Source organism: Macaca fascicularis, chromosome 6 (genome assembly GCF_037993035.2).
Source record: "Macaca fascicularis isolate 582-1 chromosome 6, T2T-MFA8v1.1".
Classification (NCBI taxonomy): domain Eukaryota; kingdom Metazoa; phylum Chordata; class Mammalia; order Primates; family Cercopithecidae; genus Macaca; species Macaca fascicularis.
In genome coordinates, this window is record NC_088380.1 from 85415161 (window position 1) to 85428531 (window position 13371).

The 13371-nt window shown below is 33.7% G+C and overlaps 1 protein-coding gene across 50 annotated transcripts in view; it reads right to left on the bottom strand.

Annotated features, from left to right (window-relative positions):
- The window catches only part of SSBP2 (single stranded DNA binding protein 2), a 329283-nt gene that overhangs the window by 66259 nt on the left and 249653 nt on the right, over positions 1–13371 (bottom strand). For 44 of the 50 annotated variants that reach the window (XR_012413808.1, XR_012413804.1, XR_010587428.1 and 41 more), the window contains one exon: positions 2952–3011. The exons of the other annotated variants lie outside the window; for them this stretch is intronic. Coding sequence is in view for 41 of the 44 variants with exons in the window: in XM_073993723.1 (XP_073849824.1) it covers positions 2952–3011 (60 nt within the window). In the remaining 3 variants the exon portion in view is untranslated. The remainder of the gene's footprint in view (positions 1–2951; positions 3012–13371) is intronic. 50 annotated transcript variants of the gene reach the window in all.

Sequence of the window (13371 nt, forward strand, 5' to 3'; positions counted from 1 at the left end):
GTACAAAGAATATACACCCTTATGGATTTAATCCAGAACTATAAACATGGTTTCAGGGGAACTCAAATTTAAATCTGTAGTCTAATCATTAGTAATTACAAGTTGAGTAAAATCGGTTTATTAAAGAGATGTCTTTTACATATTCAAAATGATTAGTCAACACTACTGAAGAGGTTACTATTTCTGTTTCCTTAGATACAAACTCTTAATAAAGCATAATTTCATTAGTTTACGACCCATTAACATGAAAACCAAATGAAAAAATAAACACAGTTGTGGATTTTAAAATTTTATTATTTGTTTATTTTTTAGAGACCAGGTCTTCCTATGTTGCCCAGGCTGATCGCAACCTCCTGGGCTCAGGTGATTCTCCTGCTTCAGCCTCCTGAAGTGCTGGGATTACAGATGTGAGCTACCATGCCTGGCCACATTTGTGTTTTTATCTACATCATTCCAATTAGTCACCAAAAATAGTTTTGCCCATTCTACCTTAATGACTACATAACAAAATTGAGAAACCGTGTTTTATGCTTGAAAAGCTCATGTTCCTAAGTTAAACATTTCCTAAAACAATATTATTTATATTATTAACACAACTCTTTTTTAAAAAAATAGGATAAATTATTATAAGTTTGGATGATAGCTGTTTGAATTAATGAAGCTTAACTAAATCTGTATGTACGTGTGTACATTGGAGTGGTGGTGGGAATGGACAAAAAGAATCCCTGAAAGAAGAGTACAATTGTTTTAAAATACATTTTGGTAAAGACTGCTTACAATTCTTGAGGAAAGAGAGCCTATACAAAAACTTTCTATTATCTTTGACTTTTTTCTTTTTTTTTTTTTGAGACGGAGTCTCGCTCTGTCGCCCAGGCTGGAGTGCAGTGGCCGGATCTCAGCTCACTGCAAGCTCCGCCTCCCCGGTTCACGCCATTCTCCTGCCTCAGCCTCCCGAGTAGCTGGGACTACAGGCGCCCACCACCTCGCCCGGCTAGTTTTTTGTATTTTTAGTAGAGACGGGGTTTCACCATGTTAGCCAGGATGGTCTCTATCTCCTGACCTCGTGATCCACCTGCCTCGGCTTCCCAAAGTGCTGGGATTACAGGCGTGAGCCACCGCGCCTGGCCTATCTTTAACTTTTTAATTGTCTCTTTTAAAAACTCAAAGACATTAAATACCTGTTCTTAAAATTTGTCAACCTAGATTGGTTTACAATTTCACCGTCCCACCACCAACCTCATCCTGAAAGTGTTTATTTTGTTAGTCTCTACGGAACCTAGGATATGGAACCTAGGATAGTATCTTATTATATATGGCAGGCATTTCAATAATGTCACTTGAATGCAATTCTAATAATTTTATCACATTTTCATCATTGATATATAATATATGAGGTCGAAAATTCTAATAACACACTTATACTACAATTTCACATTTTCCCAATTCAGATTTTTGGGAACTTCCTAGACTTATATAATATACAAAGCTATGGATGGAATGTCTAAAAAGCCATGAAGCCTCCAATAAGAGATGCACATTTCTTTAAAAAGAAATTTAAAAGACTCAGGCACCTATATAAGTAGATCTGACTGTCAATATATACAGGTTTACCCACAGAGAAAATAAAATTCCCATATGTTGTAACACTTGGCATCTGTGCACTTCCCTTTCCTATTTCATGCCATCTTCCCCTGGCCCGGCGTACTGAATGCAGATTCACTCTATAGGAGAAAAATGCTCCAGCTGCTAATGTGAGGAGGACTGCCAAGCACTGTCATCATGAGATGACCCAGCACTGCTTCCTACTGAAAGTTCTCCCCTGGGGGTGAATCTGGGTGCTGGCACTTTCTGCTGTGCACTACAAGCAGAGAGCACCAGCAGATTGAGACACCTCAAAGACAGCATAATTTCAGTAAGAGTTAGGAGAGGAGAAGCAGAATTCTGCTGCGGTCAAGCAAATTAGTAATTTTAACTTTCTTGTTCCATTTTTGGTAGGGAAGAAAGTGGAAATGGAAACAGAATATGAATGAAAAAGAGAACTTACTGTAATAACAGGGTTTACTTTAAACATAGGATAAAGCTAGGTATACAAATAACAGAATCAGAGAAAGTGACAAGACAATTATCTTGACACAAGTATTCCATAGTGTTAAGCATTTAATTTTTTCTCGGGTTATATACATGCACAGTGCCTATATCCTAAAACTAAACTACAAACTCTTTGTGAGTAAAAATTGTATTTTATTCTCTTCAGTAAATAAATACTTATGATATTTTTTAAAAAAAGCTATTTGAGAACAAAACATTATGAAATTTTAGAGCTCTTGTAGATTAAAATGTTGGAAGATTTTTATTGTTAAATATTTATTTATTAACAGATCTATCTCTTCCAGAAGCAGCTATTTGCTTAATCTGCCATTATAATTGGGTAAAATTTATATGAATGCTAGAGTCATGATATTGAAACTATATTATATGAAAGTAAACAAAAGTATGTTCATGGAAAATTTTATTGCCATTCTTTAAATGGGAGGATAATCAGCATTTACCAAAATTGTACAAGTTTTTAAAATTAGGTTCAAAGTGTAAGGTAGACTCCAAGAATGGGCAAACATTTTTCTGTAAAGATCCAAATAGTAAATATTTTAGGGTTGCCGGCTACATATGGTCTCTGCCATGACCACTTAAATCTGTATTGTAGTGTAAAAGTAGTCACAGACAATACATAAATGGATCTGTGTGGATGTTTTCCAGTAAAACTTTATTTACAAAAAATAGCTAGCTTATGAGCTGTAGTTTGCCAACCCTTGAAGCAGATGATATATGACTAGAAATAGCATTAAATGGGACAGAAAAAGGAAAATTTTGTATTTTTATAGGATGATAAACATATGTGACATTTTCAAGATCTTTGATTCTTACAAAAAACTTAAATAGCACATAAATCTTACCTGATTAGGTATCCTCAATGGGGGCCTTGGACCTCCAGGGTACCGAGGTGACATAAAAGGCTATTGAAGTAAAACAAACAAATAAACAAAACAAAAAACAGTACAATGTAAAATACAGATCTGAAAATAAACTACTTAAAAATTTTAGAATTAATCAAATCACAAATCAATGTACTCTGGGCTGCTTTCAGTATAATAAATACTTTTAAGAAAAATTACCATCCCATTATTTATTTTGCAGATTATCTAGAAAATTTTCCAAAGAAAATGTAAAAACATAAAAGCTGCCTAAAGTAACTGTAGCAACATCTTTTAAAAATGTGAATTATTAAGGCAATAATATCTAGTGGCAAAATATAAGGTTAAGCAGCAGGTAATTTAATCTTGAAAAGGACCTCTGGATGCAGCTTACTGCCTATGTTATTAGGTTCTAAATAGATACTTCTGATTGAATTGTTTGGTTTCGTTATCAATTCCTTTAATAATTTTAAAATTGCCAAATTTCATCTTTTATATCTTTGTTTAAAATGATAAATAAATTTCTTTTCCAAGGGTCATCTGTAGTCAAAAAAGCTTTGGCTTTTCCTCATCATGGGTTTCTTATAGTTCAAAATGGACTCTATGGGTGTGGTAGCACACACCCACAGTCCCACCTACTGAGGAGGCTGAGGCCAAAGGACTGCTTGAGCTCAACAGTTAAGAGACTGTGGTGCATGATGAGCATGCCTGTAAATAGCCACTGCACTCCAGGCTGGGCAACACAGTAAGATTTCATTTCTTAAAAAAAAAAAAAAAAAATTGGCTACAAATTTTAAAGTTGAAATTTCTTTGCATATTTTGACCCTAGTTGATTATGAAGTGTATATTTTTAACACAAGAAAAAAAATGGTCTTATATTAAAAGTCAAGTTAATTTATGTTGCTGGATGAGTCAGAGGCTCCTAAGATGTACTGAATCTGTCAGTCTGGAAATTGTCTGAAAAGTACCCTAAAAGCAACATTGTAGTGAAATGTTTAGGTAAAAAGAGACCATTTTGATCATCCAGACTTAGGCACCAAAATTTTATAAGTTTATTAAATTATTTAAAATTTGATTTATTTTTCTAGAAACAACAGAAAGATTATAATTTTAATTATGTCTCAACATATAATTACTTAAATGTAAGATGTTCCTTACATGTAATATAAGCAAATATCAAATCTAAAGGGTTGAGTGTTATTAAGATATTAAGAATGAATTAATATGAATTAAGAATATATAGCAAGTAGACAAAGATTTGGGGAAATCACATTTATAGTGCATTACAGAATTAAATCCTACATGTAGAATGTATTTTCTACAAATATTTTTAGAAATTAGGCTTGGAGGACATGGCTACTCATGTTTTCCAGAGCTGTTTTAAAAGGAGCCTCTAAAAAATAAAATCCTAATTAATGCTGTATAGATTTTTCCTATTGTATCTTTTGTGGAGTCTGACAAACCAACAAAAGGAACTTCACAATTAAGCGAGCAATTTTGCTTTTCGCTCACTGTGTTCTTATATGTAAATGTGCTCCCAGCAGTTCATTTTATATGGACAGAAACAGATTATTCAGGTAGTACTGTCACCTCCACCTGATAAAACTTAAGTAGATTTTCCAATTTTAACAAAGTTGATTTTTAAAATGTTTAGTTTTCACATATTTGATTAAAGTTGTCTCTATCATTTTAAACTGTACCATAAACTGGTAAGTTAGTTATGTACTGTCAACTAGAAGCTTATTTTAATATTCACACACTCTCTGTTATTTTCCCTTTCCTTTATAAATCACCTAATTTCACCTATGAAGCTGTCTTTTTAATTCTGGACTCCTTTAAAAAATTTAATAAATATTGTGTCATTGGTTTTGTAATGGCTCTTTCTTTTACAAAATGAGGTTTTATGACATAGTCATTAATTCAAAATATAGTATCAATTTAGTTTTTGAAACATGGAGACATAAAAATAGGTTGCTAATAATTTTTGTCTGTAATACAACCGCTCTGAAGTAGAATACAAGGTAAAATTATGTGAAAAATATTACTAAATACCAAATGTTGAGATATTTAGAAGTGCCTCACTTGAAATAGAACACTTGAGATTTGCATGTTGATCTGAACGTAAGAAGATGATATAGTGTTTATTTAATGGAATATGTGAAAGGAGAATTTTTTTTCCCCAAATGGATGGCATTGTGAATGAGTGTTTGTTAATGGAACTGTCTATACCTTCCCACCTGACTGAGGCCCTATGAAGGAGCTGCTGTGAGGAAGAGTCAGTGTATGTGCTAGCTGGGAACCTGCAGGTTACTACAAAATGAGATCGAGAGAAAAAGACAGATTCTGTTTTCAGTCAATTTATTGCTCTTATATGTCCTCCTTTAAGAAGTTCAAATTTGTATCTTTTTTTGGAGTCCAAAAAAAAAAAAAGAAAACAGAAATAGAAAACCGCTTATAAACTCTAATCTTTACACAATTAAAGCACTAGAAGACAAAACAATCAGTTAATATAGCTAAAAACTACTACTTTTACCTGAAATATAAGATTACTATGGTTAAAGTATTTTTAATATAAAATTAGTGCTATTATAACATACAGCTTAGTATTCAGATTGATCCTTACCTTAAGTTATCTAGATAACCGCCTAAGTCCTCAACTGCCTAGTGAATTAGCTTGTATAGACACAGCAACAGAATCCAAAAGAGTCTGCATACTAGCAACTGAGAATAATCTGCACTAATATCTGTACTTCACTATTCAGAAGTCAATTTGCTTTCAAATGAAATTCAAAATGTTAACCCCAATTTTAATTATTTTATGGTAAAATGCTAATCTAAGAGATTATGCTAATATAAATTATATCTATTGACAGACATGTCAGTATTCCCTGCTTTAGCAATCTGAGAAGAACAGGTTCTTCAAGAGTCTTTGGGCTGGGCGAGGTGGCTCATGCCTGTAATCCCAGCACTTTGGGAGGCCAAGGTGGGCAGATAACTTGAGGCCAGGAGTTTGAGACCAGCCTGGCCAACATGATGAAACCCTATCTCTACTAAAAATACAAAAAATTAGCTGGGCTTGGTGGCACGTGCCTGTAATCCTAGCTACTTGGGAGGCTGAGGGAGGAGAATTGCTTGAACCCAGGAGGCAGAGGTTGCAGTGACCCAAGATCACACCACTGCACTTCAGCCTGGGTGATAGAGCAAGACTCTTTCTCAAAACAAAACAAAACAAAACAAAAAAATAGGCAGAAAAGAGTCTTTGGCTCTTAAAATGTGTTTACTCTTTATGTTTGGGGCAACATTCTTTTTCCTTTTTTTTTTTTTTAAGTTTGAGTAACGAATACTTGTCTGAAGGTATCATGATGGTGAATCAGTGTTTTAACTGGAAAAAAGCCTTCCCCAGAAAGGATTATTTGTAACATGTGTGGAAATAACATTTGACTGGGAGTCAAATACCTGGGTTTTAGTTTCGGTACCTGTATTAATTAGCAGTGTCCCTGAGCTAATCATCTTTCAGGGCTTTAGTTTTCTCAAACTTAAAATGAGAGAGTTAAACCAGGTGATTTCTAAAGTCCCTTTGAAAATAAGGGACTCATGATTCTGTGTTACTTATTTTTAGTATTACATTTAAATACAAAGATTAGTATAATGTAGATAGCTATAAATATTTGAAGTGTGTGTGGGTGAGGCAGGGAGTAGGGATAAAGGCATATGTTCCTAAGGCACAAACCATTTTCATCAAGGTGCTGAAGAAAATTATTACCATGCTTCATAGAGAAAAAGAAAAACTTAAAGATTAAATACCCCAAAACACAACAGTGCTCTTTGTTGTGTCAGATTAAAGGTCAATTAGGAGAATAAAAAAGCTACACTTATCAATGAGAAAGTATGGTAGAAATTTGTTCATTCCAAAACAACATATATATATGTTTGAATGAACAAAACATATAGATAGATAGATAGATAGATAGATAGATAGATAGATAGATAGATAGGATTGATTGATTAACAGAGTCTTGCTCCATTGTCCATGCTGGAGTGCAGTGCCATGATCATGGCTCCCTGCAGCCTCAACCTCCCAGGCTCAAGTAATCCTCCCACCTCAGCCTCCTGAGTAGCTGGGACTACAGGTGTGGTACACAACACCACACCTGGGTATTAAAAAAAAAAAAATTGTAGGCCGGGCATGGTGACGCACGCCACGGGCAGATCATGAGGTCAGGAGTTCACACCTGGGTATTAGAAAAAAAAAATTACTGGCCGGGCATGGTGACTCATGCCATGGGCAGATCATGAGGTCAGGAGTTCAAGACCATCCTGGCCAACATAGTGAAACCCCGTCTCTAGTAAAAAATTCAAAAAATCAGCCAGGTGTGGTGGCACATGCCTGTAGTCCCAGATACTTGGGAGGCTGAGGCAGGAGAATTGCTTGAACCTGGGAGGCAGTGGTTGCAGTGAGCCAAGACAACGCCATTGCATTCCAAGTCTGTGAGACTCCGTCTCAAAAAAAAAAAAAAAAATGTAGAGATGGGGTCTCACTCTGTTGCTCAGGCTGGTCTGAAACTCCTGGGCTCAAGTGATTCTCCTGCCTTGACCTCCTAAAGTGCTGGAATTACACATATGAACCGTTATGTCCTGCTCATTAAATATTTATTAAACACCCACAAAGGCACTGTTCTAAGTGGCTAGATATATCAGTGAACAAGGCAGATAAAAATGACTGCCCTCTGATTAGGATTTTTCAAGATTCATAGTCTTATAATTAATAGGAAACAATTTTCTATAAAAATTGTTTTCTACATCAGTCCACTAATCTGAGACAAATAGAATGTTCTCCTCACCAAATGGCGAGATTCAATGAAAACCCAGGGAAAATAATATTTCAATCTGGTGTCTTTCCTCAAAAGTCATATTACATCATCCCTATTTGATAGAACATGTAGTGCTATGAATACTGAAGATCAAGGCTATGCTTTTAAAAAAGTTTCAAAATTAGGAAAAACTCATAAGGTAAGCTTATTTACTTATAAGATAAATTGGGTAGCATAGTTAGTACTCTGACATATGGAAACTACATTTATAGGTATAAATTCTCATTTCTACATGTTCTAGTGATCTGTGTATGCTATGGACTGAATGTTTATGCCTCCATAAAGTTCATATGTTGAAATCCTAATCTCCAATGTGATGGCATCTGGAGGTGGGATCTTTGAGAGGTAATTAAGTCATGAGGGTAGAGCCTTCATGAATGGGATTAGCACCCCTATAAAAAGAGGCACAAGAGAGATGATCTCTTTCTTTCCGCCATGTGAGCATTATGGCCATCTGCCAGCCAGGAGGAGGGTCCTCTCCAGGAGTCAAATTGGCTGGCACCTTGATCTTAGACTTCCCAGCCTTTGGAACTCCAAAGAATACATTTCTGTTAATTAAACTTCCCCATCTATGGCATTTTATTATAGCAGCCCAAACTAAAACAGTCTAAAATAAACAGAAAAACCCAAAGTAGAAGAAATAAAAGTATATACAAGCCAAGAAAATCAATAAATATTTGGTGACAAAATGAAAAAAAATTCTCCAGTAGAAACACAAACCAAATGTTCAGAACAGCTCATTTCCTCCAAGTAGTCTTTAGGAGAAAAAATTACACCACTTAGAATCATAATTTACTTCAGAATGAATGCCATTATGTTTTAAATAATTATTTTTCTATTACATCAAGAATCATTCATGGAATTTTAGACTTCTATTTTCCTAAAAGAGAGATTTTCCTTTATTTCTTGTCCTTTCTGCTAGCACAAAAGCAGTAGTTTCCCCTCCCCTTATTTTGAACTTTCATTAGCCCTTAGCTTTTTATCTCAATTCCCTAAGAATTAGAAGGAACCAGCTCTTTCTCATCCTCATATTAGTTAAAGGTAGATCCCTCAGTCCAAATCTTTTCCTTCTGAAGGTCCCAGACCCCTTAATGAAACTGTTTTATAAATTATTTACCTGAAATTAACGGTGATACAAACTATTTTAAGCCCTAACTTCTTTTTAGATATATATGATAAAACTGTACATCTTAAATGACACATTGCTCAAATGTTAATTTTGTTAATATCTTCTAACACTGTCAATAGAATCTAAAAATCTCATATAATTATGATTCTCCAACACCAGAATTATATTCTTTATTCCTTGAGATTACACTGTACTCTCCTTTCTCTGCCAAGTAAATTAATTCCCCAAGGGCCAGTTTTGAAATACCCCTTTCTCTTTAAAGAATTTCTATAGGCTCCATTTCCCCTATTTCCTCAGCACTTTATACCACTTATCATAGAGGATTTAGTACACTGTGGTATAACATATACTCCGATATGAAGGAACTCCACTTTAGAGGAAAGAATACAAAATACTATCAGAGCAACAACTATCTTAATGTCAAGATAATTAATTCTTAAAATAAGACCAGTATTTCTTAGAATACCTAAAATTGATGTAGCAATATATAAATCACCTTATATCTCATTATATCTTACGTTATATCTCATTATATCTCACCTTGTATCTCATTATATCTCATCTTGGCTTTAAAAGTTCTTTAAATCTTAGTCTTTCAGTATAAATTAATAATAAAGAAAATTAAAAATCATTAAAAAGTAAAAAAAACCCTCTAAAATGTCAATCGCTAAGCATTTTCTATATTCTATCTTTTATTTTATGAGCACAATTTGGAACAATCAATGATGAAGAAAAGAATAACACTAATTTCCTTAGAATGAACAAATTAACATTTAAGACAGCTTACACATCAGAAAACTTAGAAGTCTGAGGTACAATTCTAAAGCACACAATTATACAGGACTTAACTAATTTAAAGTAACTTTGGACTTTTTTGAGGATAAAATTATTCATGTGAAATTAGCTTCTAAATTTGAAAACCTAGAAGTTTTAAAACTTTTTTTTTTTTTTTTTTTTTTGAGAGATGGAGTCTCACTGTGTCACCCAGGCTGAAGTGCAGTGGCACAATCTCAGTCACTGCAACCTCCGCCTCCTGAGTTCAAGCAATTCTCCTGCCTCAGTCTCCCGAGTAGTTGGGACTACAGGTATGTGCCACCACACCCAGTTAATTTTTGTAATTTTAGTAGAGACAAGGTTTCACCATGTTGGCCAGGCTGGTCTTGAACTCCTAACCTTAGGTGATCCACCTGCCTAGGCCTCCCAAAATACTGGGATTACAGGTGTGAGCCACAGCACCTGGCCAAAACTTTTTAAATGACTGTAAGAAATATATAATTACTAGGTTTAAGAAAATATAAACTTACAAAACAATTTAGCAAGTGACAATTTACTTAACAAAACACTTCTTCACAAAGTTACTCATTTGAAGTTTTGCAAGTTCTGTGTTATACATATATAATAAAATATTATTTATGCAATTTTATTTGAATATGCCTTTTAGAAACATGTTCAAGAAAGAAGTTTAACTTTTTAAAGTTTACTAGATCATCCTCCTGATTTTATGTAAAAGAAAACCGAAGACCAAATTTCTTAACCGCCATTTTAGTCTTTTCTTTATAACACCCTGCTATACGAATACCTTTAGAATAATGGCAGGTACACACTTAGGTACCAGGTGCATTTTAAGGTCAGTTGGTCCTAAGAAGTATGTGGTACATAAATAAATTGCTTGATCTGGCACTTTCAGTCCCCCAGCAACTGTGCAACCATTTATTAAATACTTAATGTGGAATTCTTTAGTTACCACTCAAACACGAAAGGAGAAAAAGTAGTGGCATTTCAGGAAAGCAAGCTAATTTGCACATAAAGCACTAACTAGCATATGCTCTTGATTCACCAGACTAAAAAGAAATGTAACAACTGAAATAAAATAAATTTCAAAAGCTCTCTCTTTTCTTGAACATTTTTGGTGGAGTTTTGACAATATATGTAGTCTTTAGTCCACTTATTTGTGTTTTTGAGGGAATAGTAGAGGATGAGTAGAGAATGGTGGTAAATGGGTACGATATTAAGTATTATCATTATAACAAAGCTGTTCATTATAATGTGGTTCATGAAGAATGGAAGAAAGCAGCTAGCACACTCGAAGAGAGAATGTATGAAGCAAATGTTCAGTAAACATTTGGTTGGTACAGTAGCTGGCCCATTGACCAAGCGATCAACAACCCTAATGGAAGACTAAAAGCCTGCAAAATAAAGCTTGGTCCTCCTGTATAAAATCTCACCTGACCAATTTATTTGTCTTGTTAAAAACAGGCAGTATCTGTTGATGTGGTAAAGAGTAAATCAGACTATTGGTATAACATATCTGGTTGTCTAATGAGAAAATGTTTATAAAATATGTCTAGAGGAGGAAATCCTGCTCGCTTAACTAGGATAAATTATATCTTCAAGAGGTCCTAGTAAGAGTAAGTAAAAAACAAAGAGCTGGGGACCCAAATATCCATACTAACAATATACAAGAGAACTTACAATTTAGATGACTAATAAGGCCCTTCATTCTCTCCTGCTTTCAGGTTTCTCTCATTGTTTCTGGGGTGACAGGGTTGAAAATAATGAGTCTTAGGTAGTTTTACAGAATAGCAGTATTTAGTAACCATGATTTAGAACAAAAGGATATCAGGTTAATTTATATACAATTTTGTAAGAAAAGTGTGGTAACTTATTGATCTTTTTCTGAAGCATACACCAGTCACAAGAACTGCTAACAATTCTATAGAGCAGTTTGCTTCTCAGGTGTGTCTTATATAAGGCCATGTTTATACGTGGGATCCTAACGTTTTAGGTTGAAATATATTTTAAAAATTATAATCTTCAGGTCTGAGAAACAACATATTTTAGTTGAAATATTTTCTTTCCATTAAGAAAAGGCTCAGCATTTGAGTAAAAACATAAAACATTCTGCTTTCTTAATATCATATTGTCTTTAGCACATAACCATCTTTACATTAAAAACCTGTAAGTAAATGGTTATTTGCCAAAAAGTAATTTTCTTCCCTCAACATTTAGGTAAAAACACAAGGTATAAAGTGAAATACAGCCTGGAAAAATATGGGTTATCTTCAGTAATTATATTAACTACATAAACACCAAATCTATCTTACGTGGACTTGTGTAAACATGGCTTTAGACAGATTTAATCTTTCCTCTGGTATTTTCTATGCACTGGTTTGAAACAGTGTTGAATTCTGTTGAAGACAGAATTCCAGGACATAAAAATTATTCTAGAATCTAAAACATAATTTTAGAAAATGATAAAAATGACTGTAAAATTATTTATTCATAGTTCTGCAAAAGTAATAAAAATACATTTGCTATAAGATTTAACCAAAAGCATAAACATTCTTTAAAAAAGTAGTACTTATTATTCATGATGTACCCTTTTTTAGTTACATTATCTTTACCGTATATGATTTTCTCTATATAGATTTCTATTCTGTATGTTGCTATTCTATATTTTACTTACAAGCAAATCATTTTTTAAACTTATATGTGTTAACTCTCTTGAAGTCATATGCTATCAATAAGTATTAAATAAACAATATTGAGAATATTACTTTGAAAAATCACTAGAGTATTGTGACATCCTTATTTCAGCCATCTTTCATTAAAGAATGTTCACATATTTTTAGTTTTATCATTCCATGAGATACTTCATACATTTTCTGTAGAAAAGTAATGATGCATAAATTATACATCAAATGAATTTTGTCAAAGTTACTTTACAATTCATATATCTTAATTTGTTTAGTTTCCTTTCTGTTTTTCATGAACATCTCCATCAGACATTACTGACACCCCAGTGGATAAGACATTCCTGATTAACACATTTTAATTCCAACTAGTACTAAACTAATTTAGCTCACAAGATGACATACTTGTGCTGGCATATTCTGCTGATAAGCATAAGTATGCAGTTTATCTCCCATACATCTTAGATATTCTATCATCAACACTTAATTAAAATAACTCACATAAAATAACTGTAAAGCAATGACAGATCGTTCTCTTGATGTTATTTTGGCAAGGCTAACCCAACAGAGCAGAGTTACAAACAAGTGGATTCTTCTATATGGATTTAGTCTAAGCATCAATATTGGTCACTGACATTATGAGCCTTTTCAAGAAGATGAGACTTTTTCTCAAGCCTTCATTACTATGTACTCATTTGATAAAGGTGTGTAGCAACAGAGAATGGGATTGTGAATGGGAGACTAAGCTGTCTGCTGGTCTAATAAACTGTGAATGGTTTAATAATATTCTGTAACAATTTTAAATAGTTTGTTTAAATCCATTTATATTCAGAAAAATTCGGTGTGAGGCAAGTATCTGGAGTTACTGTGCTCCTGTGCTGCCTCCTACTACTGATTAAAATGACAGTGATAGATTAACCGATATTTTA